General features: G+C 38.0%; 9 protein-coding genes across 9 annotated transcripts in view; 5 read left to right on the top strand and 4 right to left on the bottom strand.

Annotated features, from left to right (window-relative positions):
- The window catches only part of MONOS_1627 (Tre-2/Bub2/Cdc16 (TBC) F family protein B), a 4,090-nt gene extending 320 nt beyond the window's left edge, over positions 1 to 3,770 (bottom strand). The window contains exons 1-2 of the mRNA XM_067869182.1: positions 3,638 to 3,770; positions 1 to 3,578 (exon numbers count right to left, since the gene is read on the bottom strand). The exon at positions 1 to 3,578 is cut by the window's left edge and continues 320 nt beyond it. Of these exons, the coding sequence (XP_067731957.1) occupies positions 1 to 3,578; positions 3,638 to 3,660 (3,601 nt within the window). The 5' untranslated portion in view covers positions 3,661 to 3,770. The remainder of the gene's footprint in view (positions 3,579 to 3,637) is intronic.
- Positions 3,771 to 4,802: 1,032 nt separating this feature from the next.
- MONOS_1626 (uncharacterized protein) lies at positions 4,803 to 5,579 on the top strand (the record flags this gene model as incomplete). Its single annotated transcript, XM_067869172.1, has 1 exon — positions 4,803 to 5,579. One exon carries the CDS (start codon positions 4,803 to 4,805, stop codon positions 5,577 to 5,579), a length of 777 nt encoding a protein of 258 aa, XP_067731956.1.
- Positions 5,580 to 6,753: 1,174 nt separating this feature from the next.
- On the top strand, positions 6,754 to 7,146 carry MONOS_1625 (uncharacterized protein; the record flags this gene model as incomplete). Its single annotated transcript, XM_067869162.1, has 1 exon — positions 6,754 to 7,146. One exon carries the CDS (start codon positions 6,754 to 6,756, stop codon positions 7,144 to 7,146), a length of 393 nt encoding a protein of 130 aa, XP_067731955.1.
- Positions 7,147 to 7,224: 78 nt separating this feature from the next.
- MONOS_17241 (uncharacterized protein) lies at positions 7,225 to 7,602 on the top strand (the record flags this gene model as incomplete). The annotated part of the gene is made up of 1 exon (XM_067870142.1): positions 7,225 to 7,602. One exon carries the CDS (start codon positions 7,225 to 7,227, stop codon positions 7,600 to 7,602), a length of 378 nt encoding a protein of 125 aa, XP_067731954.1.
- A 2,092-nt stretch (positions 7,603 to 9,694) lies between these two features.
- MONOS_1624 (uncharacterized protein) lies at positions 9,695 to 10,859 on the bottom strand. The gene is made up of 4 exons (XM_067869152.1): positions 10,643 to 10,859; positions 10,485 to 10,596; positions 10,064 to 10,425; positions 9,695 to 9,997 (listed from the first exon to the last, which is right to left on the bottom strand). Exons 1-4 carry the CDS (start codon positions 10,789 to 10,791, stop codon positions 9,982 to 9,984), a joined length of 639 nt encoding a protein of 212 aa, XP_067731953.1. The 5' UTR covers positions 10,792 to 10,859; the 3' UTR covers positions 9,695 to 9,981.
- A 137-nt stretch (positions 10,860 to 10,996) lies between these two features.
- On the top strand, positions 10,997 to 15,431 carry MONOS_1623 (putative S-adenosyl-L-methionine-dependent methyltransferase). Its single transcript, XM_067869142.1, has 9 exons — positions 10,997 to 11,199; positions 11,250 to 11,354; positions 11,400 to 11,597; positions 11,686 to 12,717; positions 12,917 to 13,893; positions 14,088 to 14,208; positions 14,378 to 14,790; positions 14,956 to 15,096; positions 15,220 to 15,431. The coding sequence occupies exons 1-9, from the start codon at positions 11,035 to 11,037 to the stop codon at positions 15,353 to 15,355; spliced, it is 3,288 nt and encodes a 1,095-aa protein (XP_067731952.1). The 5' UTR covers positions 10,997 to 11,034; the 3' UTR covers positions 15,356 to 15,431.
- A 632-nt stretch (positions 15,432 to 16,063) lies between these two features.
- MONOS_1622 (uncharacterized protein) lies at positions 16,064 to 19,518 on the top strand (the record flags this gene model as incomplete). Its single annotated transcript, XM_067869133.1, has 1 exon — positions 16,064 to 19,518. One exon carries the CDS (start codon positions 16,064 to 16,066, stop codon positions 19,250 to 19,252), a length of 3,189 nt encoding a protein of 1,062 aa, XP_067731951.1. The 3' UTR covers positions 19,253 to 19,518.
- Positions 19,519 to 19,559: 41 nt separating this feature from the next.
- Positions 19,560 to 21,266, bottom strand: MONOS_1621 (Translation initiation factor eIF-2B subunit alpha). Its single transcript, XM_067869123.1, has 8 exons — positions 21,195 to 21,266; positions 21,040 to 21,129; positions 20,844 to 20,980; positions 20,675 to 20,791; positions 20,510 to 20,619; positions 20,204 to 20,348; positions 19,891 to 20,064; positions 19,560 to 19,743 (listed from the first exon to the last, which is right to left on the bottom strand). Exons 1-8 carry the CDS (start codon positions 21,256 to 21,258, stop codon positions 19,624 to 19,626), a joined length of 957 nt encoding a protein of 318 aa, XP_067731950.1. The 5' UTR covers positions 21,259 to 21,266; the 3' UTR covers positions 19,560 to 19,623.
- Positions 21,267 to 21,498: 232 nt separating this feature from the next.
- On the bottom strand, positions 21,499 to 24,579 carry MONOS_1620 (putative ubiquitin-protein ligase 1). The gene is made up of 2 exons (XM_067869115.1): positions 24,561 to 24,579; positions 21,499 to 24,473 (listed from the first exon to the last, which is right to left on the bottom strand). Exon 2 carries the CDS (start codon positions 24,462 to 24,464, stop codon positions 21,690 to 21,692), a length of 2,775 nt encoding a protein of 924 aa, XP_067731949.1. The 5' UTR covers positions 24,465 to 24,473; positions 24,561 to 24,579; the 3' UTR covers positions 21,499 to 21,689.
- Positions 24,580 to 24,606: the final 27 nt, after the last annotated feature.

Below are 24,606 nucleotides of genomic sequence, written 5' to 3'. Positions count from 1 at the left end.
CGGAATCGTCAGTTTGGAACAGACCTGTCTCCTTCTCATCGTTATCATCACCATTCTCTTCTCCTCTTCTCTCTTCGTTGCTTTCTCCATCTGTTGAAGAAGCAAACATGCTAATTGGACTTCCCCTCGCCGCTGTCTTGTTCCCCCCTTCTTTGCCTGCGTGTGAGGCATCTTCGTCTTTCAGTGCCTCTTCCAGCAATGCAAGTGGCGATGACAACACAACTGCCTTCTTTGGCTTCTGGTTGAGCATCGCTTCCACTTCTGCTGCTTCAATCTCCATTCTCCTTCTTTCCTCTTCTTCTTCTTTCCTCTTCCTTTCTCTCTCTGCTTTAGTTTCTTCATCTTCTTCCTCCTCTTCCTCCGCTTTGCCTTCTTCCTCTCTTCCTTCTTCTCCCTCATTCTCACTGAATGGATTGTCTGCATCTGCAAAGAACGGCTCTGCTTGTTGCGCTGCCACATTCGCTGCAACTGAATTGAAGTAGCCAAATGAAGGCAAAGAAGAAAGTGTTATTGTGTTAACATTTGCTACTCCTCCTTCCTTGCTGTCTTCTGCTTCTTCATTCAGCACAACTGGAGGCGGTGGAGCAGTCGTCAAAGATGCATTCCTTCTTTTCAGTCCGCTTTTCCTCTCAGAATTCGCTGTTGTCTCATTCGCCAGCTTCTTCGCTGCTTCCATCCTGCGCCTGCGGATCGCCTTCTCTTCTGCCTCTTTCTTCTCATCTTCTGCTTTCTTTGCAGCATCCTCTTCGATTCTCCTTCCAAGTGTCCTTTCTGCCCCTTTCTGCACAAGCTTGTTGATTCTCTTCTCTTTCATCCAGCTTGGGAAGTACTGCCGCTCCATCGAGCACACATCGGCCCACTTCTCATACGACTTCACTGTGCACTGGTCAAACAGCGACAGCTGCGGAGACGGCCTGGTAGATGAATGAGAAATGCTCTGTGTATTTTCACTTTCCTTTGAATCTGCTTCTGACTGTTCGTTACTCTCTTCACTTTGACTCTGTTCTTTCTGCTCTTTCTGCTCTTTCTGCTTCTCCTCGTATTCCTTGTCATACGCCTCGTCCAATGGCAGATAGAGATCACGGAATCCAGGCGGAGAAGGCAACCGCGAGGACATCCGCAAAAGATAAGCAGTGAGTGACTTGAGCTGAGTGCAGCAAGTGTTCACAACTGATCTCCTTCGCTCAAACAGACGCCGCTCTGTTTCGTCTTTTGAGGAACTTTTGTGGCTTTCAGTCGCTTTCTCGCAAGAAGAATCAGATGTGGTGGGTTCATTCCCTGACTCCTCGTCCGTTTTTTCTTTCTCTTTCTCTTTCTCTTTCTCCTCATTTTCACTTCCTTCACCCTCTTTGTGTTTGTCTTCTTCCCCTCCAAGTTCTGCCTCCTCCATCTTCATCAGCTCCATCAGCATCGCCCGGACAATTCCCAGTCTGGACGAGGCAGCGAGCATTCTGTCGTCGTCCTCCAAAAGTGCCTCTTCCAACACCGCCAGCGACGCTGCCGAAAGATCTGTGCTGTTTCCTGAGCCAATCCGCCTCGCCTCGCGCAAAGCAATCGAAGGCTGCTGCCGCTTCGCAGGAGAAAATGTGGATGATACAGCATTTGCAGAGCTCGAAGAAAGCGAAAGTGGAGAGACGGCTGAGAACTGCAGTGAATGTGCTGCCTGTGATGAGGATTGGTCGCTGTTGTTTGAGTGAAGAGGGCTGGATGCAACAGACGAGAACGAAGTTCCAGAAGAAGCCTCAGATGAATGACTGCTTGAATGAGCAGAGCCACTTGCGGGCGAATGCCCAGGAGACGAGTGAGAAGGCCCAAAAAGTGTGTTGGAGGAGCCAAATAGAGAGCTCATCAGTTTGGAGCCGAAGAACCCGCTCTTCCTTTGATTGTGGTTGTTGCTCTTTTGAGAGGAGTTTGGAGTAGACAGTGCATGTTGATTGGATTTGCTGTCTGGTGTCACAAGAGGAGGAGAAGGCGAAGGGGTCACAGAACGAGAACCAGAAGGAGATGATCTCGAAGAAGTTGTATTTTCAGCTTCTCCGTGGAATGAGCTTGGCAAAACAAAGGCAGACGATGGAGTAGTGGAAGAATGACCAGACGTGGAATTTGCAGGAGAAGATGAACGTTCTGCAGAAGCTGCACCAGAGTTATCTTCATCCTTAGCACCATCATCTTCATTGCCAGAGCTGCCAATGCTCTTCCTCAGAGAGATCTGAGGAGGCAGTGATCTGCCGGGGAAGCTCATCTGATACGCCTCGTGGACAAAGCGGTTTTCATCGCCTGGATGTGCCTCGAAGTTCTTCAGTGTGTTGAGACACATGCCGATGTCCCCGTCCATCAGCGCCTTCCGCTTCGATAGTATCATCGACACTGCTATCCACTCCAGCATCCTCAAGGAGTCTCCACACGCAAAGACAGCGTCCCACAGCCGCAGCGCCTCCTTCAGCTCGAACTCACGCAGATACATCACTCTCATCCACTGCATCAGGAAGATGTGGAAGCCGAGGTCGACTTTCTCCAGCTTGTCGCACAGCGTCTTGTCCTGCCGTCGCACAAGCAGCTGCACCCCGCGGGACGCTCTGATCAGCGGGGTCACTTTCTCCAGCTCTCCCACACCGACTGCACCAGACAGCTCATCCACCTCCAGCGCAGATGCACGTGAATAAGATGTCGGACGAAATCCTGCGCCTCGCCCGCTTTGCCCGTGGTAGGATGTGGAGGAAGGGAATGTCATCCCACCGTACGATCCTTCCTCTTTCTTGGATGTGTCGAACATCCACTTGCTAAGCTTTGGGATGATGACAGAGAAGCACGTAAAGAGATCGTGCTCCAAATATTCAGGGTCAAGAAGAATGTCAATGATTTCTGTTGTTGTTGGATTAGACGGAAGCGTTGGTGTTGCTTTTTCTGAGCTTTCTTGTTCATTGCTGTTGCCATCGTCGGTCGCTGTATTCTCTGATTCAGGCTTGTCCATTGAATCCCCTTCCTCTTTATCTTTTTTTTCGGATGTTTCATTTCTAGAAATATCAAAAGATGCAAATGACGATAGTGGATAATGTTTTGCTTCTGGGCTTCTGCAAGATGTTTGTGAAAAGACATAATATAACCCTCCAAGTATTTCGTGCATGCCTTGACAATATCCAAGATCAGAATGCTCCCGAATCCAAATTAATAGAACTGTTCTTATTGTTTCCATGACTTTTTTCTGACGGAAAAATGGATTGTCAGGAAAAAGTCTGTTAAGGTCCAAATGAAGAACAGATTCGACACTTTTGTTTAAAAAGAAAGTGTTCCATTTTGAGCCTTCTTCAACACTTAATGGATTTTCTGTTTCAAGATTTTCTTCTTCTCCTTCATGTGGGTCAACAAGAAATTGTTGTTTTTTATCTTCATATTGAATTCTAGATTCACCAATTTGGTATAGCCAATCAACAGAGGGCTCTCCAAGGACCATTCCCAAAAAGAATCGCCAACAAATACTTCGAACTTGACAATCCTCAAGCCCGCTGCTCACAGCCAAATGTTGCGCCTTTTCACCACATTGAGTTCCCTTTTCACCAAAAAGAATTTCAAATTCGTCTCTATCCCGAAAGATTAAAAAAATAATGAAATGAAAAAGAAAAAGAAAAAAAATATAAACTTTGCAATTTCCCATGAATTCATCTTTAAAATATTGTATGAAAGTGTTTTAAGACTTTTTGATGTTTTTTCTTTATAAATACGGCTATTAAAAGAATAAAAGCAAGCACAAATTCAAGCCTTGTTCTTGTATGGAATTATTGATCAAATTATGATGAAAATGATGCAAATTTTTTTGAGTTAAATGAAAAACACAATATTCATAAAATTGTTCTTGAAGATAATTTCAACAAAATTTTTTCATTCATTCTTGTTCTTTCAATATTTCCAAACAATTTCAAAGGTGTGTGCTTTTAAAAATCAAGGGGAAAATAGATGAATTTTGAATAGATTTTTTTGATTCAAATAAACTAGGTTTATTCAAATGAACTCATGTTTATTCGAATAGATCGAGTTCATTTGAATGAACCGAGTTCATTTAAGATAGACTGAGTTTATTTGAGTTACGAAAATTTTGAAAAAAAACAAGTATTTTTATTGTTTATTAAATTGATTGCAAAAACATATATATATTATTTGAATCATAATAATGTTGTTTTGCGAATGATTTTTGTTGTTTTCGTCAAATTCTTTCAAAGATCAAATGGATCAAAAAATCAGAAAAACTGTTAAAATTCTTTTGCGTCAATAAACGATTCAAAACATATCAATATTGCATCCTTTGATTGTTGGACCTTCAAACTATGTTATTTACACGTTTTAACATTTTTAAAAATTGATGAAAGAAGAATTTCGTATTTTATTTCAAGAAATATGTTTTTTTTCTATTGAGCAAATAAAGATAATTAAAATAATGCTGAATTATGTGTTGGATTGCATCAATATATATGCAAACAACTGATATTTACACTTAGATCTGCTCAATAGCATTTAAAGACCGGAAATAATCATTAACAAATAATTGTGATCGATTTTTCTAAAAAAATGGATTCAAAAACAAACTTATTTGTGATCATTATTTTATTGAATAATGAACAGAGTTCAGCCGCTTTTCTCTTGCTATTTATCTGCGCTTCTCCAGTGACATTCCATTTTGCGTTAGAGGTTTCCTGTTTAAAATATGCGAAATGTTATTCTAACAGTTTCAATCCATCAAATGTTGAGGCCACGTTCTAACTGCATCACATGAGAGCAGCATTGATTTGACAAATGTTTCCATGAGCAATATGGAGTTGATGATCAGAAGAATTGTTGTCATATTTTCACAGGCTGTGAGGAGAGGAGAGTTGATAGGATTAATTGAAGTTAACAGTGAAATAGTTCAGTTGAAATGTTACGCGCTTTTTTCGCTTCGCCAAAGTGCTCCTTCTCAGCCGTCGATCATCAGCTGCTGTGGAAGCGAGCCTTCCCGCGTGCTTGTCCAAAACACGTCGATCAAGAGCAGCGGAAGCATCCTGAGTGAGAATGGCGGATGCATTGCCATGAAATTGAGCGAAGGCTCGTTGTTCCACTGCAACTTTTGTTCGATCTCTGGATGTTTCTGCTCAGCGACCGGCAGAGGAGGCGCGATGTTCCTGGATTGTTCTTTGATCACAAGAGATGGCCTGCTTCCTTTCCTGTTTAAAAACACCGCATTCATGGAGGACAAAGCATTTGTTGGAAGAGACTTATATGAAAAATGCGCGAATGAAAAAATTCAAATTGGCAACAAACCGTTCCAGCTCGATTTCAGAGCACCGTTTGTTCGGGAGTTTGCTATGTGGGAATGCACCGCACAAGACTATGCTGATGAACAAGATCTGCTGCTACTTGTTGTTGTGTATCGGAGCGAGACTATATTTGCATCTTCTTCATCCGACAACTCCTCCGATTCACGCCAGTGTGGTGGAATAAGTCAACCTTGCATTTCCTTGAATGTTGCTCTGCCCCACATCATTCTTTTTGTTTACAGCAATTTGCTCATCGACAAAAGCGCTGTGGTGTCAGGGGAAGCAAGCGCTTGAGATGTTTGGATTAAGTCGCTGGATGTGGAAGGCGTAAGAGGGATTATTCTGCTGAACAGCAGCATTGAAAGAAAGATGGGTTGTTTCATTTCGTGCTCGTCGAGAGAAAAAATGGAATTTCTGAAGATTCTGTTTGGAAGTGCATTTTCTTCTACGCATACGAGCTTAATATCGCTGACTGATGGCAACTTGTCTATTTCAGACGCAGCATTTACTCAAGAAGATTCGACTGGAAACTCTGAAATGAAATTGAACTGCTCCATCATTCTCGTGGAGAATGGGAGGCTGTCAATCAACGGGTGCACTTTTACTTGCCTTCGTCTCAGTTCTTCATGCGTGGTAGCAAGAGGCGGACAACATTGATCAGATATGAACTTGAACATTTCTGATGTGAATTCTGGTGTGTTATTGGACTTCCGCAATCTGGTAAACATCTCAACGCACCAAGTGCTTATTTCCAGTTGCACACTTGAACAATCCGCCTTTCTCCTTCACAACTGCAAAGACTCCCAGCTGCAGAAGGTTCAAATCCGAAATGCAAAGAGCAAATCAAGCTTGATTGTGTTTTCCTCATAAAGTTCAGGAGATCATTCAAGCATCCAACGCTATCATTCGGAATTCGATGCCATATCTGTGCTGTCTGGTTCTTTGCTTTCTATGGAATGCCAAGATTCAGATATTGAGATCACTCTTGGCTATTTCAAACGCAATGCTTGAAGAAGGATGTGCAGGGCGCGTTGCATCAAATGCTTCGTTATTCTAACTGAAGCTGTTATCATAATCAAACCATTACCCATGGTTCACTTGGTGCATGACGCTTGGCCTCTTCATCTTCGTCTTTGTTGCTGGAATAAACTGCTTGAACGAAATGTGTGCTTCGCTATCTGAAAAAGGGAGCATTCCAGCTTTGTCAGATTTGGGGAATGCTTTCGTATCATCGTGTGTGTTTGATGGAGCAGCAAGCGCACCAGAGTTGAGAGCGAGCGATGATCGATCAGAAGAGCTGTGCCAGTGGAGTGGATTAATGGTTGATCTTCAGGATTGCACAGGAAGAATATCAGACACCACAATCTCCAATTCATCCAAGTGAAGGCTGTCGATCTCTGGAGGAAACATACAAATTCAGTTTGTGCTGTTTTCCAGCAACAGCCCAAATGCAGTAGGCTATTCATCCATGAGGAACTACATCGCCTGCTCTGGTCATGCGCTTCTGAATATTCAAAGCCCGAAAGGCGGAGATGGCTTAAAAGAGAACTCATCACTTTGGGCTTTGAATTTGGAATGCAATTTTTCTATAGTCGCTTCAGAAAGGGATTCTCCGTTCTTCATTCCGTATCTGAATTCAGTAAAGTCTCACCAGCAAAGTTACACTCTTGCGATTGATCTTGCTGGATACTTGCTCCTGTCCTGTGGCTTATTCCTTCAGGTTGATTCCTTCGATTGCCAGGTTCACAATCTCCAGGTGAATTTGCTACAAGCAGGAGAGTTTGCAGGAAAAACAGAGATTCATGAAGCCATTCCAGCATCAATTGTAACAATGCATCTGAGGAAACGTAAGTATCTGTAAAGATCTTGTTTGGAAAGATTGATTCTCTTTCATGAACGGAGTCATTCATCCTGAAGAACAGAACTAAATCTGAGCTAAATGGAGATGGAAAACTTGTTGAAGGAGGGAAAGAAAGAAAAATCATTTTGGCCAATTGTTGAGATTGTGCGTGTTGTATTTGATGTGCTTCTGCTTGTAATTGTTGCTATTCTGGCTGTTCGATGGAGAAAGGCAAAGAATGAAGCAGATGATCTGAAAGAGATTGTGAATGATAACATCAGAAAGGATCCTAAGGCATTTGAGATGGTAACGATGGAGATATTACAAGAAGAGCAGTGGAGGAGAGCAGTCAAAAAGGAAGAGAAGACTTATAAAGAGATGTTTTATAAAAGAAATCTATCAATGAAAATGAAATATGCCCAGTCAATGGAGAAAGTTGCAAAGATGAAAGCAGCTTCAACCTGTCGACTTGACTGAGAGATTCGAAATTATATGCTTTGTTGGCTGCAGATCACTCCACGAACTTCAATAAAAACAAAATTTTGTTTTTTATATTTAATTATACAGTGATCAAAAAAAGTTAAAAAGTCGAAAATAGAATAGAATAACGATAACAAAACGATATTTGCATTCATTTCTCTTTCTTTTTGTCAAATAAAATCTTCTTTTTAACATATCTTAAATTTTTTTTGAGAATATTGAAAAATCATAATTAATTTGACTTTTTCATTTTTTTTGTTGATAAAGTGAAAGATAAAACACAAAAATATAATAATAAGTGTTCACCACTTTTTCATAAAAACTTTATTTAAGTGTATCGCACTTTATTCAAGTGTAACTTCAACCATTTAAAATAACATGACTTCATTTAAGAAAAACCCAGTTCATTCAAATAAGTTGAATCTATTCAAATGAAAAAAATCTATTCACAATTCATCTAATGATGAAGAATAGGAAAAACTAGTCTATTGAAAAAATTGTCAAGCTTTTTCCTTTTTTGAAAACAATAACCAATTAAATTTTTTTGTTTGTGTTTAAATTTTTTGAAAATTTCCATTTGTTAAATTTTCATGAAAAAATGAATTTTGAATGTTTTCATCAAACTTTCATTCCAACTCATCAAATTTCATTATCATGGAAATAATTCCATTGTCAAGATTTCTTTTGCACGCTTATGCAATTTGGTGAGTTTGAATTAAAAATTGATAAAAACATTCTATTATAATTTGAACCTGAATATAAAACAAAAGAAACATTTCAACAGATTATTGACTAATTACTGTTTTAAAAAAAAATAAATGAGAACATTATGACAATGCATGATTTCAAAAATTATCACCCGTATTCTCATCTTTCAAATTTCATTTATGGAAACTTGAGAGAAGCATGAATATGAAAAGTTAATATAATTCAATAAAAGAGATTAGAAATCATTCATAGAAGTGTACTGGAAAAGAATTGAGATTGGTGTTTGAAACTTTTTCTTAATGCAATTGGTTAAACAACGAAATCTTAAGGAAGGAACGAAGCATTGTTTTATAAAATTCATAATCTATCACTGAAGATAAGCACACGAAAATATAGATATGAAACATCTCATCCAAAAATTGAGAGATATGGACAGATAATGCAAAAAATACCAGATATCGCACAAAACACGGGACGGGATCGATTTCACAATAATTGCAAGAGATATAATTATGACAATTTTCCTCAAAATATATCTCATCAATACAAACTCAGTTGATACACAAAACATTCAAAATAGCCTCATTTGTTCTCAGAAAAAATAAATGATTAAAATTTCTGAAAAATTGGATTTTGAATTTTTCCGAGATTTAAATCAATAATTTTTTCTGAGTACAAATTAGGCTATTTTGAAAGTTCTGTATATCAACTGAGTTCGCATTGATAAGATATATTTTGAGGAAAATTAACAGAATTATTCCTCTTGCAGTTATTGTGAAATCGATCTTGTCCAGTATTTTATGCAACATCTCTATTATTCATCGAAGTTCTGAAAAAATATTTCTCAAACGGGGAAAAATATTTCACTTCAGGAATTTTCACTGAAAATTTTTGAACTTTTCATTGACTTTTTGAGATCAAAAAACACAAATAAAATGCGCCCATTTTTTGACATTCGTGAAATGTCACCATGCTTTATGTTTTGATTTCTATGATTCCTGTTTAGAAATTATTTAATCCGATTTATTTTGAAATCTGAGAAAGCGAAATAAAGATATGAACGAAGTTATTTTTCTATGCCCTGTGCAAAAAGGCTTTAAAGTCCATATTTTTCGCCAAATATACTTATTTCACAGATAATTCACTTGATGCAGAAATTGGAGAAGATATTTCAAATAATATGCTCACATGAAAAGTGTTTAAAATTATTCGAAAAATGTTTTATTTCAAAATCAACATTTTTTTTATTTGAATACAACTTTCACTTCGTTTGTAATGTTAAACCTTGAATATGTATTTTCCTTCTTCAAGATAACTAAGCACAAATAAAAAAGAATTGAATTCATCTTTTTTTCTTTTCATTTCATTTCTTTTCTTTTCATTTCTTTTATTTTTATTTATTTTATTTTATTTTATTTTATTTTATTTTTTTTTTTTTTTTATTTTATTTTTTTTTGGAAAAGAAAGATGGAATTATAAAAAAGTTTATTGTAGATAATGTAATTATTGGAATATAATTGTTGAAAGATTTTCTAATTTAAAAACAATGAAAAAGAGTTATGTTTATAAAATATAAAATGTTGTTTTAACAATTGGTTTTGTAATTTTCGAGTTTACACAATTCTTTTGTAAGTTTTTCTTTTCTGCAAAGTATCATTTTCGAATGACTTATTTTTTCTTATCCCTAAAAAATTTCCACGAATTAAACAAACAAAAACTTTAAAATTAATTTTTAAATTCAAATGCAAACTGTTTCCCTTTTGGTGCAGGTCCTTCAATCATGAATTGCTTGAGATCGCCTTCATTTCTGTAAACAAGCTTGTAAATATTTTCCGTTTGAAAAATCGTCGTAACTGGATTTCTCGTTCTTTGAAACGTTGCGTGATCGCCAATCTCAAAATCGTCTAACCCTAATCCTGCTGGAACGAGCAAGTGATATTCGCAAGGACCTGCTTCCATCATTTGAATACTGTCTTTCACTTTCGGATCATTCTTCTTCAAAAATATTGGAATTTTTGTATTTGGATCGCATTCATCAACTTTAACTTTCAATAAGCTGGCTGCTCCAACTTCAGTAATAATTGCGTGCTCAACTTTGATTGAGTCATCAATCTTTCAAAATGAGAATTTTTATTACAAACTTTTTAAAATATAAAAAATATAACACATACAGTTGGGGGTGGTGGTGGAGGCTTAAAAATCCCAATGGCGGCCATTAAAATAAATAAAACATATGTTCCAGATAGAATCAATGTTGCAACATTTTGAGGTAAGAAAAAGAAGCTGCAAAACAATACAAATTTAATTGCTAAAAATAAATGTTCGATACCATATTCCAACAAGAGATGAAATCAAAATCCATTTCATTGGTACAAACAGAAACATTACAACAAAAAGAACAACAAGGATTAAAAGATAAGTCTGATTTATTTTTTTTGATTGATTAGTTGAACTCATCCTAGTCGAATTATTGTTCATATTACAGATTTGTTAACAGCTGTTCAAACAGCACAGAAGCCTATCTTTTTGAAAAAGAAAAAATTTATGGTATTTTTTGAAAAGATTATGGACAAAATGTCTCATTATTTTTTTATAACTCCCAAACACTTTGTAGCAATCTGAAACATTCACAATGTTCATAAAATCAAAAAATATTTTTGAAAGATCTTAAGTGAAATATCCATTTTTTGTTTCAAAAGCAATTTTCAAGATCCAAAGCTTATGGCAAGTGAAGCAAAAGCAAATAACGAAGCACTACACCAGAAAAAACAGAGAGGTCCTATTGCCGTTCCAGAAGGAGGCTTTAATGTGTTTAAAAACGGAATAAATATGCATGGGAAAATTATCAAGCAGCAAACAATTGATGCATATGTTCAATATTATAGAGTGTGACTTTAAAAATTTGAATGATTTTTTCACACTTTGAATACGTTCAGCCTTTGTTTCACACTGAAGAAGATTGGAATGAATATTGCAAAGTTATTTGTTCTCCGCTTCCTTTGACGTTTCGACTCAATGAATCAGGGTCCCACACCAATCAGGTCAATATATTTTTTTATTTTTATTACCAGTTTATTCTTATATAGATTATAGAAGAAATGAAAACAAGGTTTCATTTTGATAAGCCTGTTATGGTTGGCGAACTTGAAGTATCTCTTCCTCGTCCATTGCCTTGGTTTCCAAATGGGCTGGCTTGGGGTTGCACAGAAATTACACGTCCAATGTTAGCAAAGAGTCCTGAACTTAAGGAATTTTTCAATTGGATGAAAGTTGCAACTGAGCTTGTTTGACAATCTTTGAAATTATTGATCTTGACTTTATTGTTGATATAATAATACAAAATACACACTTTCTCGAAAAAAACTTTATTAGGGTCATATAAGTCGTCAGGAAGCTGTGTCAATGATTCCTCCTTTACTTCTAAAAGTTGAAAAAGGAATGACTGTAATAGATCTATGCGCAGCCCCTGGATCCAAGACAAAGCAAATTGTGGAGAAAGTCATTGGTCGTGATGATGATAATGAGGAAAAAATTTCTTCAGAAAAAGCACAGAAAAAACAAGATGATAGCCAGAAGTGCGAGCTGTCAACTGCAGAACAGCTTTTTGGTGACGGTGGAGTTGTCGTGGCAAACGATGCTGATCTCAAACGTTGCAACATTCTTGTGCATCAGCTTCACAGGCTGCGCACTACAAATTTCATCGTTGTCAATCATGATGCATCAATGTTCCCAACAATCCGCGTCTCCTCAAGCTCAAATAATTCTGCTTCTTCTTTGAGCCTTTCAGACGCAACTCCATCATCATCATCATCATCTTCTTCTTCTTGCTCGTCCTCCTCTTGTTCTCTCACCCGCACCCAGCAGCGTCTGCAGTCGCTGCCACCTCCGTTCTATTTCGAGCGTGTGCTGTGTGATGTGCCGTGCTCAGGTGATGGGACTCTGCGAAAGGCTCCTGAAGCGTGGCTCAGCTGGACAACCACACTGGGCCTGTCGCTGCACCCGCTGCAGTTCCGCATTGGGAAAAGAGGAATAAACCTGCTGAAGATGGGCGGGTGGTGGATGCCAATCAAGAGCATTTTGATGAGAACTGGGAATGAAGAAGATGCAGCTGAAAAGGAAAAAGATGAATTCTGGATGAAAATTGTGAAGTCGCGCAAAGCTGAAAAAGCTGATTCTTTGTCATCCAATGTTTCAGTATCGAAGGTGTTCCTTAATCTCTTCAGCCATTCTGAGCCGAGGATGGTGTATTCTACATGCACACTGAATCCGATTGAGGATGAGGCTGTGATTGCAGAGCTTCTGAGAACATCGCCAAATGTGGAGATTGTGGATGTGTCAGAAGAGATGCCCCAGCTGAAGAGGAGAGAAGGAATAAACAAATGGATTGTGCAGGATCAGGGGAAGGTATGAACAAGAGTAGAATTAGAGTGCTTTGTGATGTTAGGAAAAGTTATAATAGTTTTATTCTTTGCTATCCTTTTATTTAAAATTCTTTTTTTTGAGCAATTTTCCAATTAACAATTAATATTTTGAGTGTCAATGCTCTTCATTATATTTTATAACCATTTATTATATTTATTATTTATTTTTTTTTAATAAACAGATTTATAATTCATATTCAGAGCTTCCATATACTCGCCAGAAGAAGATCAGGCGCAGTGTATATCCGCCAACAGCCGATGAACCCAGCTGGATGAGTCTGTCTCGCTGTCTGCGCTTCTACCCACATCTCCAAGACACCGGTGGCTTTTTCGTCACGGTGCTGACAAAGAGAGAGGTGGTGAGTGAAGAGCTGATGAATGCTCTGAAGGAAGAGGAAGGAAGAATCAAGGAGAAAGTTGAAAAAGCAGTGGATGCAGCAGAGAAGGAGCAGATGAATGCGATTGCTGAAGTATTGACAGATGTTATGAGAGAGCTGAAAGCAGAGCAAGAAAGAAGAGAGCAAAGAAAGAGGATAACTGAAGCATATCTGAAGGCGTGTCAGGAGCAGCTGGAGAAGGACAAAAAAGACGAAGAAGTGAGGAAGCAGGAAAGAGAAGCCAGAAGAGAGCAGTGGCTGAAGGAGAAAGAAGAGAAAGAGAAGAAGATGAAAGAAGAAGGAGTGATGGATGCTGAAGGGAACTTGATTGGAGCGAAAGACGAGAATGGAGAAGAAGAAGGCAAAGAGACGGGTGTGGAGGCTGAAGCAAAAGAAGGAGGAGAAGAGGAATTGGCAGAGAATGAGAACGAAGAGGAAGACGACTACCACAAAAAGAAAGGGAAGACGTGGATGTCTGCACAGACAGGCAAGATGAAGAAGAAATGGCTGAAGAAAAGTGAAATGAAGAAATTGAAGAAGATTGAGAAAGAAAACGCAAAGAAGGAGAAAGAGAAGGAAAAAGAAGGAGAATGCGACAAAGCTGAAGGAGAATCAAAAGAAGATGATCAGAAAGAAGAGGAAGAAGAAGAAGATGAAGAAGAAAACGAAGGAGAAGGGAAAGATAACACCACGAAGGGAAGAAGGAAAGTTGAAGAAGGGCAACTTCCTTCACAATCAAAAGGACCATCAAGACAAAACGAAAAGAGAGACGAAAGAAACAAGTGTGCAATAAAAATATATTTATGTTGATTTGAACTTTTAAAAATGAAAAATTTATCGCTTGTTGAAATGTTATTATTAATGAATCTATTTTTATAAAAATGAAAACTTTTTATTTTTCTGAAATTTTTAATGTATTTTTTATCTTTTTCCCCTTTCATGTTTCTTTCCTTTCCTTTTTTAACGTGAAATTTAGACGTCGCTTCTCGAACGAAGACGAGCAATTTTTGCCTCTTCGACCAGATTTTGCACCTCTCCCAAAAATCAGAGAATTTTATGGACTGCCAGAATCTGTGCTTCCGACATCTTGGCTCATGGTTTGTTCATTTCTTGTTTCCTAAACAAATAATTATTTTATTTTATTTTATTTTATTTTATTTGTTTATTTTTAAATTTTGATTCACAACAATCGAAAACAATACATTAATAAACTTTTTGATGCGACTGTTGTTTTTATTATCTAAACATCATCTCTCTATTTTGTAGTGTCGCAACCAAGAGACAGCCAATGTTATTTATTTGGTCACTCCAACCGCCCGCAGCCTGCTGCTCGGTACAACAGACACGAATGTTCAATTCAAAAAGGAGAAAGAAGAAGAAGTACCTTTCTCATCTGAGGTGGAGAAAGATGAAGTTATTATTGGAGAAGAATCCAATGCAAACACCAATTCACAACCAGCACAATCATCATCATCATCATCATCAGCATCATCAACAGCATCTGTACCAACTCCATCTTCTTCCCCACTCCCTCCACCGCTGGCGAGGCTGAAGGTTGTCAATGCAGGTGTCAGGATCTTCGAGAAGGAAAGAGCAGGCGCCTTGCAATCATCTCTGTGTGACTATCGAATCTGCCAAGATGGAGCTGCTATTTTGTGCAAGTTAATACAAAAAAGAATGTATGAGTTAAAATTTCATATTATTCCTATTATTTTTTTGTGATGATTGCTCATGACGTATTGTGAAACGCTATTCATTCAAAAATTTTATATGTTGTTTTCAAATGTGAAAATTATGAAATTTTTTTTTTCATCATAAATATTCAAATGCTGAAATATTACCAGGCTGAAAGTGTCGCGCGAAGTATTTTCTTTGCTCTTAAAGAAAAGGTCACTTCCTTTGGATGCTATTAACGGAGCACGTGAACTTGAGATTGGAACATTTGTGATTGAACTCGATCTATCCACTGCACTTAAACACGACCCGTTTGATAATTTTCATTAATATTTACTATTTTAATTTTTAAAATTAATTTTATTTTATTTTTTTTTCAAATTTCAATTTGGACGCTTTTCTTTGCTGCTTACAAATAATTCGTTCTTATTCAGACCGTGCTATCTATGCGCACTTCGTGGAAGAGCAAATGTATCTTTGATGGTGAAAAATGTGGAGATTGATCTTATGTCTTCACTTTATCCTGAACTCAATGCACCTGAAGAGGAAAAAGAAAACGAAAAACATTAAATAAATTTCATTTCACATTCTTTAATAATTATTTCATGACAGTTGTATTTAAAGTTTAACAAAATTTAACAATTAATCCCATGATTCTTTTCTTGAAAACTTAAAAAGCTTAAAATGGAGAAGGATCCATCCCTTCGACAGATCATTACTATTGGCGAAGAGAAATACACTCAACAATCCATTGAATCTTTGGCCAACCAACTTAAAGAAGCTATCGCTTCAAGGAAAAGCGAACTTATTGTTCTATTAATTTCTTGTATAAAGAACCTTCCATACAAGTTGGAAGCATATGCACAGCTGGTAAACTCGTTGTACATACAAGATTCAGAAATATTTGAAGATATTTTACAAAATATAAAATCAGAATTAGTTGGCACTTTTAGAAATGGAAATTTGCATCATTTTTCGTCATTGGTTTGTTTCATTTTCTTTAACAATTCAATTTTTGACAACTCATTATTTGAAACGCGTTATCTTCCTGATTTATTTTAGCTGCACTTTCTGTCTCATTTGTCAACGATGAAACTTATTTCGACTTCTTCATATCTCAAATTTTCATCTTCTCTTCTTGATCATTGCATATCTGTACTATCTGAAAAAAGCAAATTTTCTGTAGAATCAATAACTCTTTCATTTATTGTTGAAACTATCTTGGTGCATCACATTACAAAATTTGAAATTAATGAACCTAAAGAATTTTGCAGTATAATGGAAAAATTGGAAACGTTAATTAAAATTTGCCACTCAGAGAAATATCTGCGAGGATGCGAATCATTTGCGACTTTTAAGCAGCTTCCACAGTCATATTCACAAACGGATTCAACAATGCAGGGCAAGCCCGAAAGTCCGTTTTTTAACGATGGAAATGGAGATGTTCCAAAAAAAGCATTGGTCGCATTTCATCCAAGTTTCCCCGATGAGCTTTCTTTGGTTCATGCTGTGCTCAGAGAAAAACATGCACAATGGATCGAATCACATCCATCACAACAGGAATCTGAAAAAGAAGAAGACAACAAAGTGAGTTTCCTTTCTGAATCTTTGGCAGAAGAGATAGGTTCTTGCTTGAAGACGGTTACATCACAATCGTTGTGTCCAGTCTTTCGGGTGGTTTCCCCATTGTTCAATATTAGCCAGTTTGATTCTGCAATGAAATGCAAAGATATTTCTCTATCTGAAATTGATACAGAAGAGAAACATCAACAAATGCTTCCGTTTGAACTACCAAGCGAAGCAGCTCTTCACCTCCGTAATATTTGCACATCTGTCGTTTGCTCCTTCACAGAGTCGCCGTCTGAGTGTGCCAAGCGATTGATTGCGATTGCCCGCTTGGTAGCTGACAGCATCGATTCAGGAAGTACAGCGAGTGAAAATCCAACGAGCGAAAAATCCGAAGGTGCTGAACACGAAGTAGACTCCGAAGCCAACGAATATTTACACTCAATGCCATTCAGGGCACACATCAGCCAACTTAAAAAGCAGCAGATTATTCCAATTATGTTTGACGCTGTTCTATCAACAGTCTTTTCAGCTGGATGCGTATATCTCCCTTCTCCTGCCTCGTATTCATCTTCGGCTTCATCTCTCCCCACAGCAGCGAGGAATCCTCTCTCTCCACTACCATCTGAACTGTTTGTAGAAGGCGTGCTTATCGAATGGGCAAAAGAAGAGAAGGCAATACACTCCCTTGTTGCGCAATTTGTTTTTAGTTGCTGCTGCTCTGCTGGATGGATGGACCCTGCTGCAAAAGATGCTATTGTATCGTGGGCTGCGCACCATCTGTCGAACGTGCAGTGGAAGTTTGTGTGGAACATGTGGCAGGACATCCCCCGACTTCCTGCTTCAAATACGCGAAGGATGTTTGTGGCTGCTCTGCTCGAGCGATGTGTGAGGCTGCATTACAGAGACGGAGTGGCTGGTGCTATTCCTGAGCCACTTGTAGCGCTGCTTCCTGAACAGAAAGGATTTGAATGGATCACAGAAAGGGTACAGAAAGCCGCTGATTACAAAAGAGAACTCGCACGAGACGATAAAAAGAGAGAAATCGAGAAAAGAAAAGAAGAAGAAGAACAAGAGGATGAAGATAACAACGAAAAAGGATCGAATGAAAATGCATTGCAACATGACAATTATGATGATGGCAGAGAAAAGAAAGATGAAAATGCAAGTGACAAATTGATGGAAGCAAAAGCAGAGAATACACCAATTACTGGTAAATGCGATAATCTTGAAGACTTATCGCCTTCATTGTATTTCGGATTCTTTTGCACTCTTCCTTCATTCCCAACGTTTTCATCGCTTCACTTGGCGTACACAGATCTTTTGTCCTTCTTTTCCAATCCTGTTCTTTCGCAGCCAACATCGAGTATTCCTCCTCTCTTTTCGCGGTTGATTGATCTTCATTTGCTTGATTCTGACCAAGTCATTGTGCCATCAAGTTCATCTTCTGCATCACAGCAGGATCAACCATCATCTCGCCCTCCTGCACTTCCAACATTGTCACGCCCACCAACAGCAGTGTGTGTGGCTTTAGTGATGGCATCTCTTCTGTCTGCTGGCTCGAAATCGTATTCGCACTTCTCCCGGATTTTGGAGCCACACCGCTCGTCACTGTTTGTTCTGCTTGGAGATGACAAGCACGTTTGCTCGAATGAAAGCGATAGCCAGGAAACAGAGTTTGTGACTAATCTTGCAATCGACTCTTCTTCTGCTGATGAAGCACCAATGTGCCAACCTTCTTACTTCACACCGTCGCTGATAGCTTTACGCACAGTGGAAGAATGCTGGAAGGGTGACACGCAGATGGAGCTGCACATCATTCGCGGAATGTTGCTGATGAAACTGGTTCCAGTGACTGCAATTGTCAGATGGGCCACAATGATAAATCGAAAATTGGCAAGACAGAACAATTCGAGCAAAGACGAGAAATCTAAAATGGAAAGTGAAGAAGAGAAAAGTGGGAAAAAAACAGCAGGCGCAAATTCCTCTGCATCTCGTTGGATGAGCAGATGGGAAAAAGAAGAAGAAAGCGCTTACATGCAGCAAATCGAAGATGGAGTTGTTAACTCCAATTTTGAGGCAAGTCTTTTGCAGCTATCAAACCCGACAATGAAGAAACGAGCAGTGGAAGAAACAGAAACTGATTCCACCACAAACGATTCTTCATTTTCTTCCACTTCCTCTTCCAGTAAACCGTCAATTCATTCATCCTCATCTGCAGATTTGTCTTCTGTGCTATGTTCAACAACAGATTCAGAGCTGCCAGTTGGCATTCAGTCATCATTTGTGCTGAACGTTATCCTGACAACATTTGAATCACATAGCCATCTTTTGAGTCGTATTCGCAACGATCTCTCAAATGCCATGGCTGAATTGGCAAAAGAAGAACAAACAGAGGGGGGCAACAAAGAAGCAGGAGATGACGATGATAGCACAAAAGGCGCACTTTCTGCCAAAGGCAAAAAAAAGACACTTGTTGAATCAATCCAACGAGTGCAACTTAGAGAGAAGAAGATGTTCGCATATGACATGCTTCTATTACTGCAAGGAGGGTGCAGAATTATGCAGATATTGGCAGAAAAAGAGGCGCATTACAAAGAATTGTCAATGCATCAAACTGAAAATGAGGGTAAGCAAGCATCTGCATTACCTACACGTCCATTGCCACAGGAATTCGAAAGAGCCTCAAAACATGTGAAATTGATGCTCACCACAATTGCTGCACACTTCAAAGCAGAATGGCTTGAGTATCGCAACAATATTGCTGAGGGTGTGAAAGCATGGGCAAGAAAAGTTGAGGATTTGAGGGAATCGAAGATGGTTGAGGATGAAAGCACAGAAGTCAACTATGCGACGAACATTGCAGAAGATGTGAGTGAGATGATTCTCTCAATTGTGTAGGCAGAAAAGTGGAATTTTTCTAATCTTGCAATTTGAAGATTGTTTAGTATCTGATTGGAAGAGTTGAGCAGAATTATTTTTGAATTAATATTTGATGAGTCATCCAATACATCAATTCATTTGTTTCATAATTTCAACTCAAAAAATCAACCATGAAAAGCCATTATCAACACTAACTAACTGTTCTTTTTATACTTAATGCTTTTGCTCTTTTTCATTTCATTTGTTTCTTCCTGAATAACAGCACGCACATTTTGAAAATAGAATGATATTATCTCTGCACAAATAAAAGAATAATAATAATTACTCTTTTGTCTATTCACGTAAAAATTTTGAAGTGAATAAGGAAATGAAGTTAATGCGGAAATGGTTTATAAATTGAAAAGGAGGAAGAGATCTTCAGAAATGTTACTTGGTGTTTTGATTCCAATGTCAGTCCACAAATTCCTGATGTAGCTGGGTGGTGTGTATTCCAATTCTGGAGAATAAGTCTGATTTTCAATTAAAAAAAATTCCATAAAAGATTAGAATATGAACGAAATTATGAATATCAAATCACGATGAATCCAAATAACCAATAACAAAAAATTATACACGAAAAATTGTGAAAAAATAAAAAACTATGCAAATAAACATACACGAGCCCCTTTAGGAAGACCTTCTGGTTCAACGCCAATCCCTCTGATGGGAACAAGCGTCTCAAGATGATGTTGAGATAGCGGATACAACTTTGTGAACTTGTAACTCTCGACTGCCACAAAGAAATCCTTGTTGTGCTCCTTTGCCACACAAGCCAATGTCCTCGTACCCATCTACATGAAACAATTTGTTTGTTTTCGAATAAATACAAACACAAAAGAACAATGCAATAAATTTAGAAATAAATTGAAGCGACAAACATAATAACAACAAAAAATTAAAAAGTCAAATGCCGAATGAAAAAATACAAACCTTATTTATAATTCCTCCATTTTCTGTAACAGCAGCAGCTCCAACAAGAACAATATCTGTTGCAGCGACAACAGAACTTACGCAACAATCAGGAACATAGCGGCATTCTATTTTTTGCTCCATCAAATCATTAACCATCTTTTTCCTATTGCGTTGCGATTCATGAGAAAGAGTAATAATTTTGTGCAAATCAAAAATTTGGTAACAGATAAAAAGAAACAAATAAAATATGCAATAAAAACAGCAAGGAATAATAATTAAGAAATTTGTTAATTTAAATGGATAAAATTTCAATTCAACACTTACCCAGGCTCGTCCGGACCTCCCTGAAGAACATCAACGTGAATCTTCCATTTCTTGCTTGCCTCAACTAAACACTGCAAAACAACTCGAGAATATGAAAGTGTTGTCACTCTCTTTTAAAAGGAATGAATAAAATTTTTTTTTATCTTTGAAAAATAAAAAGCAAACAAGTCCTTCAAAAAAGAATCGTTCTGCCTCAAGTGCAATCTTATGTCTTGCAATTTCCGTGATTTTTTCATTTTGCTTTCCCTTTTCAACCAACCTGGCTTTTGTTGTTTCAAAATCCTGCAATTTTTCATAGAAAATTTATAATTCACTTTTATAAAAACTTTCAAACTTCTCCTGTTTTCATTTCTCGGGCAAGCTCAATCATAAACAAGTCGCAAACGGATTTTATAGGTATATCGCGTATTTCATTTGCAAGTCTGTCTGAAGCCTCTTTCAACTCTCTTCGAAGACCTTGGAGTGTTGTCTCTTCACAAATAAAGGAAAAATAAATCAAATCAAATTAACAACCAATTAATATATTTCACCTTTGCTTTGACTGACAAGCTTTGCAAGAGCAATCTTCGTTGCAACAGCAGAAGTTTCTTTTTGAAGTGCAATTTCATATTCCTTCACAACTAACAAAAACAATTGAAAAAAAGAAACTTTAGAATTCAAATTATAAAATATCATCTTATATAACCATCAAATTCAAGAGATGAAGCTGAAGGTTCTGTTGATGAAGTAGATTCAATTGTTGACTCCATCACACTTTATTATTATGGGAAAAATCACATTCTTTATTTCAATCTTGTTGCATTCACTTTTTATTCACAAATCTTTGCAATCATGATAACTTTTCCTTTTTCTTTCAATATCAATTCACTTTTCATCAAAGATTCTTTGTGCGTTTTTACACAAAAAATTTTTAAAAATTATTTCTTTTTTCTCTATTGGAAAATTTTACTGATTGCCATTTCAATAATAAATTAATAATGAATTAAATCGAAAAAGCAGCATTTTTTCAAGATTTTTTTCTTTTCTTTTTCTTTCTTTTATTTTATTTGTAAAATACATTAATATCACAATGTCAAATTTTGAAATGATGAAAATAAAACAAAAATGAACAAAAAAAATTCAAAAAACTAGCAAGATAAAATAAAATTAAAAAGCACAAGATAATAATTCAAAACTTCACCTATCCCATTGTAAATCCTTCATTCACAGATGATAAAGCCAGAAGCAATTTCTCTTTCAACTGTTCCTTTGAGTCATACTCAGGCATATCTATCTGATTGAAGCAGGTGTGAGCAACCGGAAGAAAATCGCTTGTAGAAGTCTCGCTCTTTCTAATCTCAAACAGCTTCTTCTGATTCCAGCTCGATCCAATCAGCGAGTTAAAACCTTGCACTGGAGCTGTTCGCGACCCAGTTGCGAAGAACAGAACCAACTGCCTGCCAACTTCCTTCATATTTTGTATGCACTCCCAAAACCACTTTACTGTTTGTGATTCTTTCGTAAATCCTCCTGTATACATCGTATGCTCCATCCAGTCATTGACGTCGATGACTGGAGAACCACAGATCATCAGCTCCAGCTCTTCAGGTGTGAACTTATCCTTCAGCAAATTCAAAGGAATGACTTGGTGAAACGCATCCTTTAAGGCTTTCAGATGTTTGGCAGTGTTTCCGAGCAAACGATGATGAGCGCACAAAGCAATGAAGTCCTCCTTGTTTTCATTTGTCACTTCGATTTCTGCTCCCCCAGCAACAAGTTCCACCTCTCGGACATCTCCAAACACCTCCACATTCAACGAGAACGGGATTCCGTACTCACTCACGTCCTCCTGCTCCATCTGTGCCATCTGCAATGTGAGTTCAGGATCAACGCCAGCCACGTCGGAAATGTGCGGCAGCTCATCAAGCAAAGTCTTGAACACAAAGCGCGTGAAATAAGCAGGGATGGTGATCTGCTCAATCAACGCCTTTGCCATCAGATACCCCACAAAGCGGAACAGATATGCTGGATCGTCCTGGGCGTCTGATGCCAAATGGGAGATGCTCATGCGATTGCTGTTGGTGACGTCTGTAGCAAACAGCCCGTAGTCAGGATTGGTTATGGCAGGAATGATCAGCGAAAACCACTCTCTTCTCACACCGCCCACATCAACTCCTTTCTCGTTCTCAAACACCACATGAATGTCCTTGTAATACTCATTTGGATCGCTCTTCATGAACGAGTCCAGCGAAGACTGCACAAAGTAGTGCCCTCTCTTCGGATGTATCGTCAGCATCTGCACATCTTGATCGTGCCAGGCAAATGGATTATTGCGCGCGTTTCGCTTGTTGAGCACGTGCTGCGCCAATTGCTGCCGAAAGGCCTCTTCGCGCTTTGCAAAAGAATCTTCAAATTTTTTCTCTGGAGGTGCGGTTAGAATTGATTGCTTCTCATCCACTTTCTCAATAAAGCTTTTTGGGTAAGGTCTTCCAGGAATGAGCTCAACAGGAACGGGGGCAAAATTCTTCTGTGGTAACGCAGCGCCGTCTCCAAATAAGTCCATTCCATCATATTCTCCTTCTATATCTTCTAAATTATCACCCTCCAACTCTTCAAATGCTTTCTCTTCCTCGTTAAAGATTCCGGATTCTCTTTGGGAAATTTTTCCCGAAAAACACACCGAGAAAGGATTTACACCCATGCTCGAATATGATCTCTTTTCCACATTAGCTGCTGGTCTCAAATACGGTTGCATAGATGAGTAGAATGCAGATGTTTCCCGCTGGACAGTTGGAGCAACTTCCAACTCTTTCGCTCCGGCTCTGCGAAGAACAGTCTTTTTCTCTCTTTGAATATTCCACTGATGCCTATTCATCTCTAAGTAGCTTTGCCTTCCAGGTATACTTGATTGTGCAGTAGAAGCAGAAGGGATGGCTGCTTGCTGAATTAGAGAGTTTGGCACACTACGAAGAGGCAATTGCGCTTCTGCTTGTATAAAAGGATTATAAATTTCATGTGGCATTTCATTATGCAATTCCAGTGGCGCTTGTATCGAAAATGGGTTGCCTGTCAAGGGTTGTGCTGAAAATGGGTTGCTTGATGAAGTCTGCGGAGCAAAACAACAGTTTGATGAGGGCGGTTGAGCAAAAGGATTACTTGATGATTGTGGCTGTGCTGAAAATGGGTTGCATGATGAAGGCTGCGGAGCAAAACAATTGCTTGATGAGGAAGGTGGAGCAAAAGGATTACTTGATGAAGGTGACGGAGTAAATGAACAATTCGATGAGGATAACGCAGCAAAAGGGTTTGATGAATTTTCCATTTGGCTTGAAAATCCACAATCAGGCTTTATTGAATTAGATTGTGATGATGGCACAAATTGTACAGAAGAAGAAGAAGATCCAAATGCTTGTGAACCATAAATTGGTTTAAAAAACGAAGATGTCGTTTCATTAGAAGATGAAGTGGTTGAAGGTGTAGTTTCTGAATCCTGATGCAAACATGCCTTTTCAAAGTTCTGTAAATGATCAGTTTGCTGCTGTGCTCCAACAGACAAAGTTTTGTTTGAAGTTTGAGCAGTTTGAGGAGTTAAGGAAGTGGATTTTGCTTTGTTTATTTGTCCAAATCTAAATGCATTCATAAAACGATTTTGAATAGGAACTTGCTGTCCAGTTGATTGCAGTGCTGAAGTTGATTGTTGCTGTTCAAGCCTTCTCAATTGCTGCCAAACAGAAACATTTTGCTGAGTTGAGCTTGGACGCTGCGAAGAACTTTGTTCATTTTCGTTATTATCCGCCCATATATAATTCACTGATTCCACAGCATTCCTCTGTTGTTCATTAAGTTGGGATGAAGGTACAACACGCAAATTTCTTTGTTGAGGAATATCTTTTTGAATCAATGATTCCGGAGAATCATGCAATTTGTTCTCAATTCGAAATTGTTGATTATCTTTTGCAAAATGAATTTCAGACATTACAGCAAACTGAAAAGAAAAATGAATACAAATAAATATAAAAGAATTTTTCAAATAACAAAAATAACAGATTTCAAAACAAAGAACAATTCACACAATTTCAGTCAAAATTAAATATACAAAGATCAAAAAGTAATATGTT

Source organism: Monocercomonoides exilis (genome assembly GCF_001643675.1).
Source record: "Monocercomonoides exilis strain PA203 chromosome Unknown scaffold10-1930038, whole genome shotgun sequence".
NCBI lineage: Eukaryota > Preaxostyla > Oxymonadida > Polymastigidae > Monocercomonoides > Monocercomonoides exilis.
This window is presented reverse-complemented; position numbering and strand designations above follow the sequence as displayed.

Coding starts and splice junctions, on each gene's coding strand:
- MONOS_1620 (XM_067869115.1), bottom strand. CDS start 24,464: ATGTCTGAAATTCATTTTGCAAAAGATAATCAACAATTTCGAATTGAG.
- MONOS_1624 (XM_067869152.1), bottom strand. CDS start 10,791: ATGAACAATAATTCGACTAGGATGAGTTCAACTAATCAATCAAAAAAA. Junction 10,597..10,642: donor TCATCTCTTGTTGGAATATG/GTATCGAACATT, acceptor ATTGTTTTGCAG/CTTCTTTTTCTTACCTCAAA. Junction 10,426..10,484: donor CTCCACCACCACCCCCAACT/GTATGTGTTATA, acceptor TCATTTTGAAAG/ATTGATGACTCAATCAAAGT.
- MONOS_1623 (XM_067869142.1), top strand. CDS start 11,035: ATGGCAAGTGAAGCAAAAGCAAATAACGAAGCACTACACCAGAAAAAA. Junction 14,209..14,377: donor TTCCGACATCTTGGCTCATG/GTTTGTTCATTT, acceptor TCTATTTTGTAG/TGTCGCAACCAAGAGACAGC. Junction 15,097..15,219: donor ACTGCACTTAAACACGACCC/GTTTGATAATTT, acceptor GTTCTTATTCAG/ACCGTGCTATCTATGCGCAC.
- MONOS_1621 (XM_067869123.1), bottom strand. CDS start 21,258: ATGGAGTCAACAATTGAATCTACTTCATCAACAGAACCTTCAGCTTCA. Junction 21,130..21,194: donor TTCATCTCTTGAATTTGATG/GTTATATAAGAT, acceptor TGTTTTTGTTAG/TTGTGAAGGAATATGAAATT. Junction 20,065..20,203: donor ATGGAGGAATTATAAATAAG/GTTTGTATTTTT, acceptor TGTTTCATGTAG/ATGGGTACGAGGACATTGGC.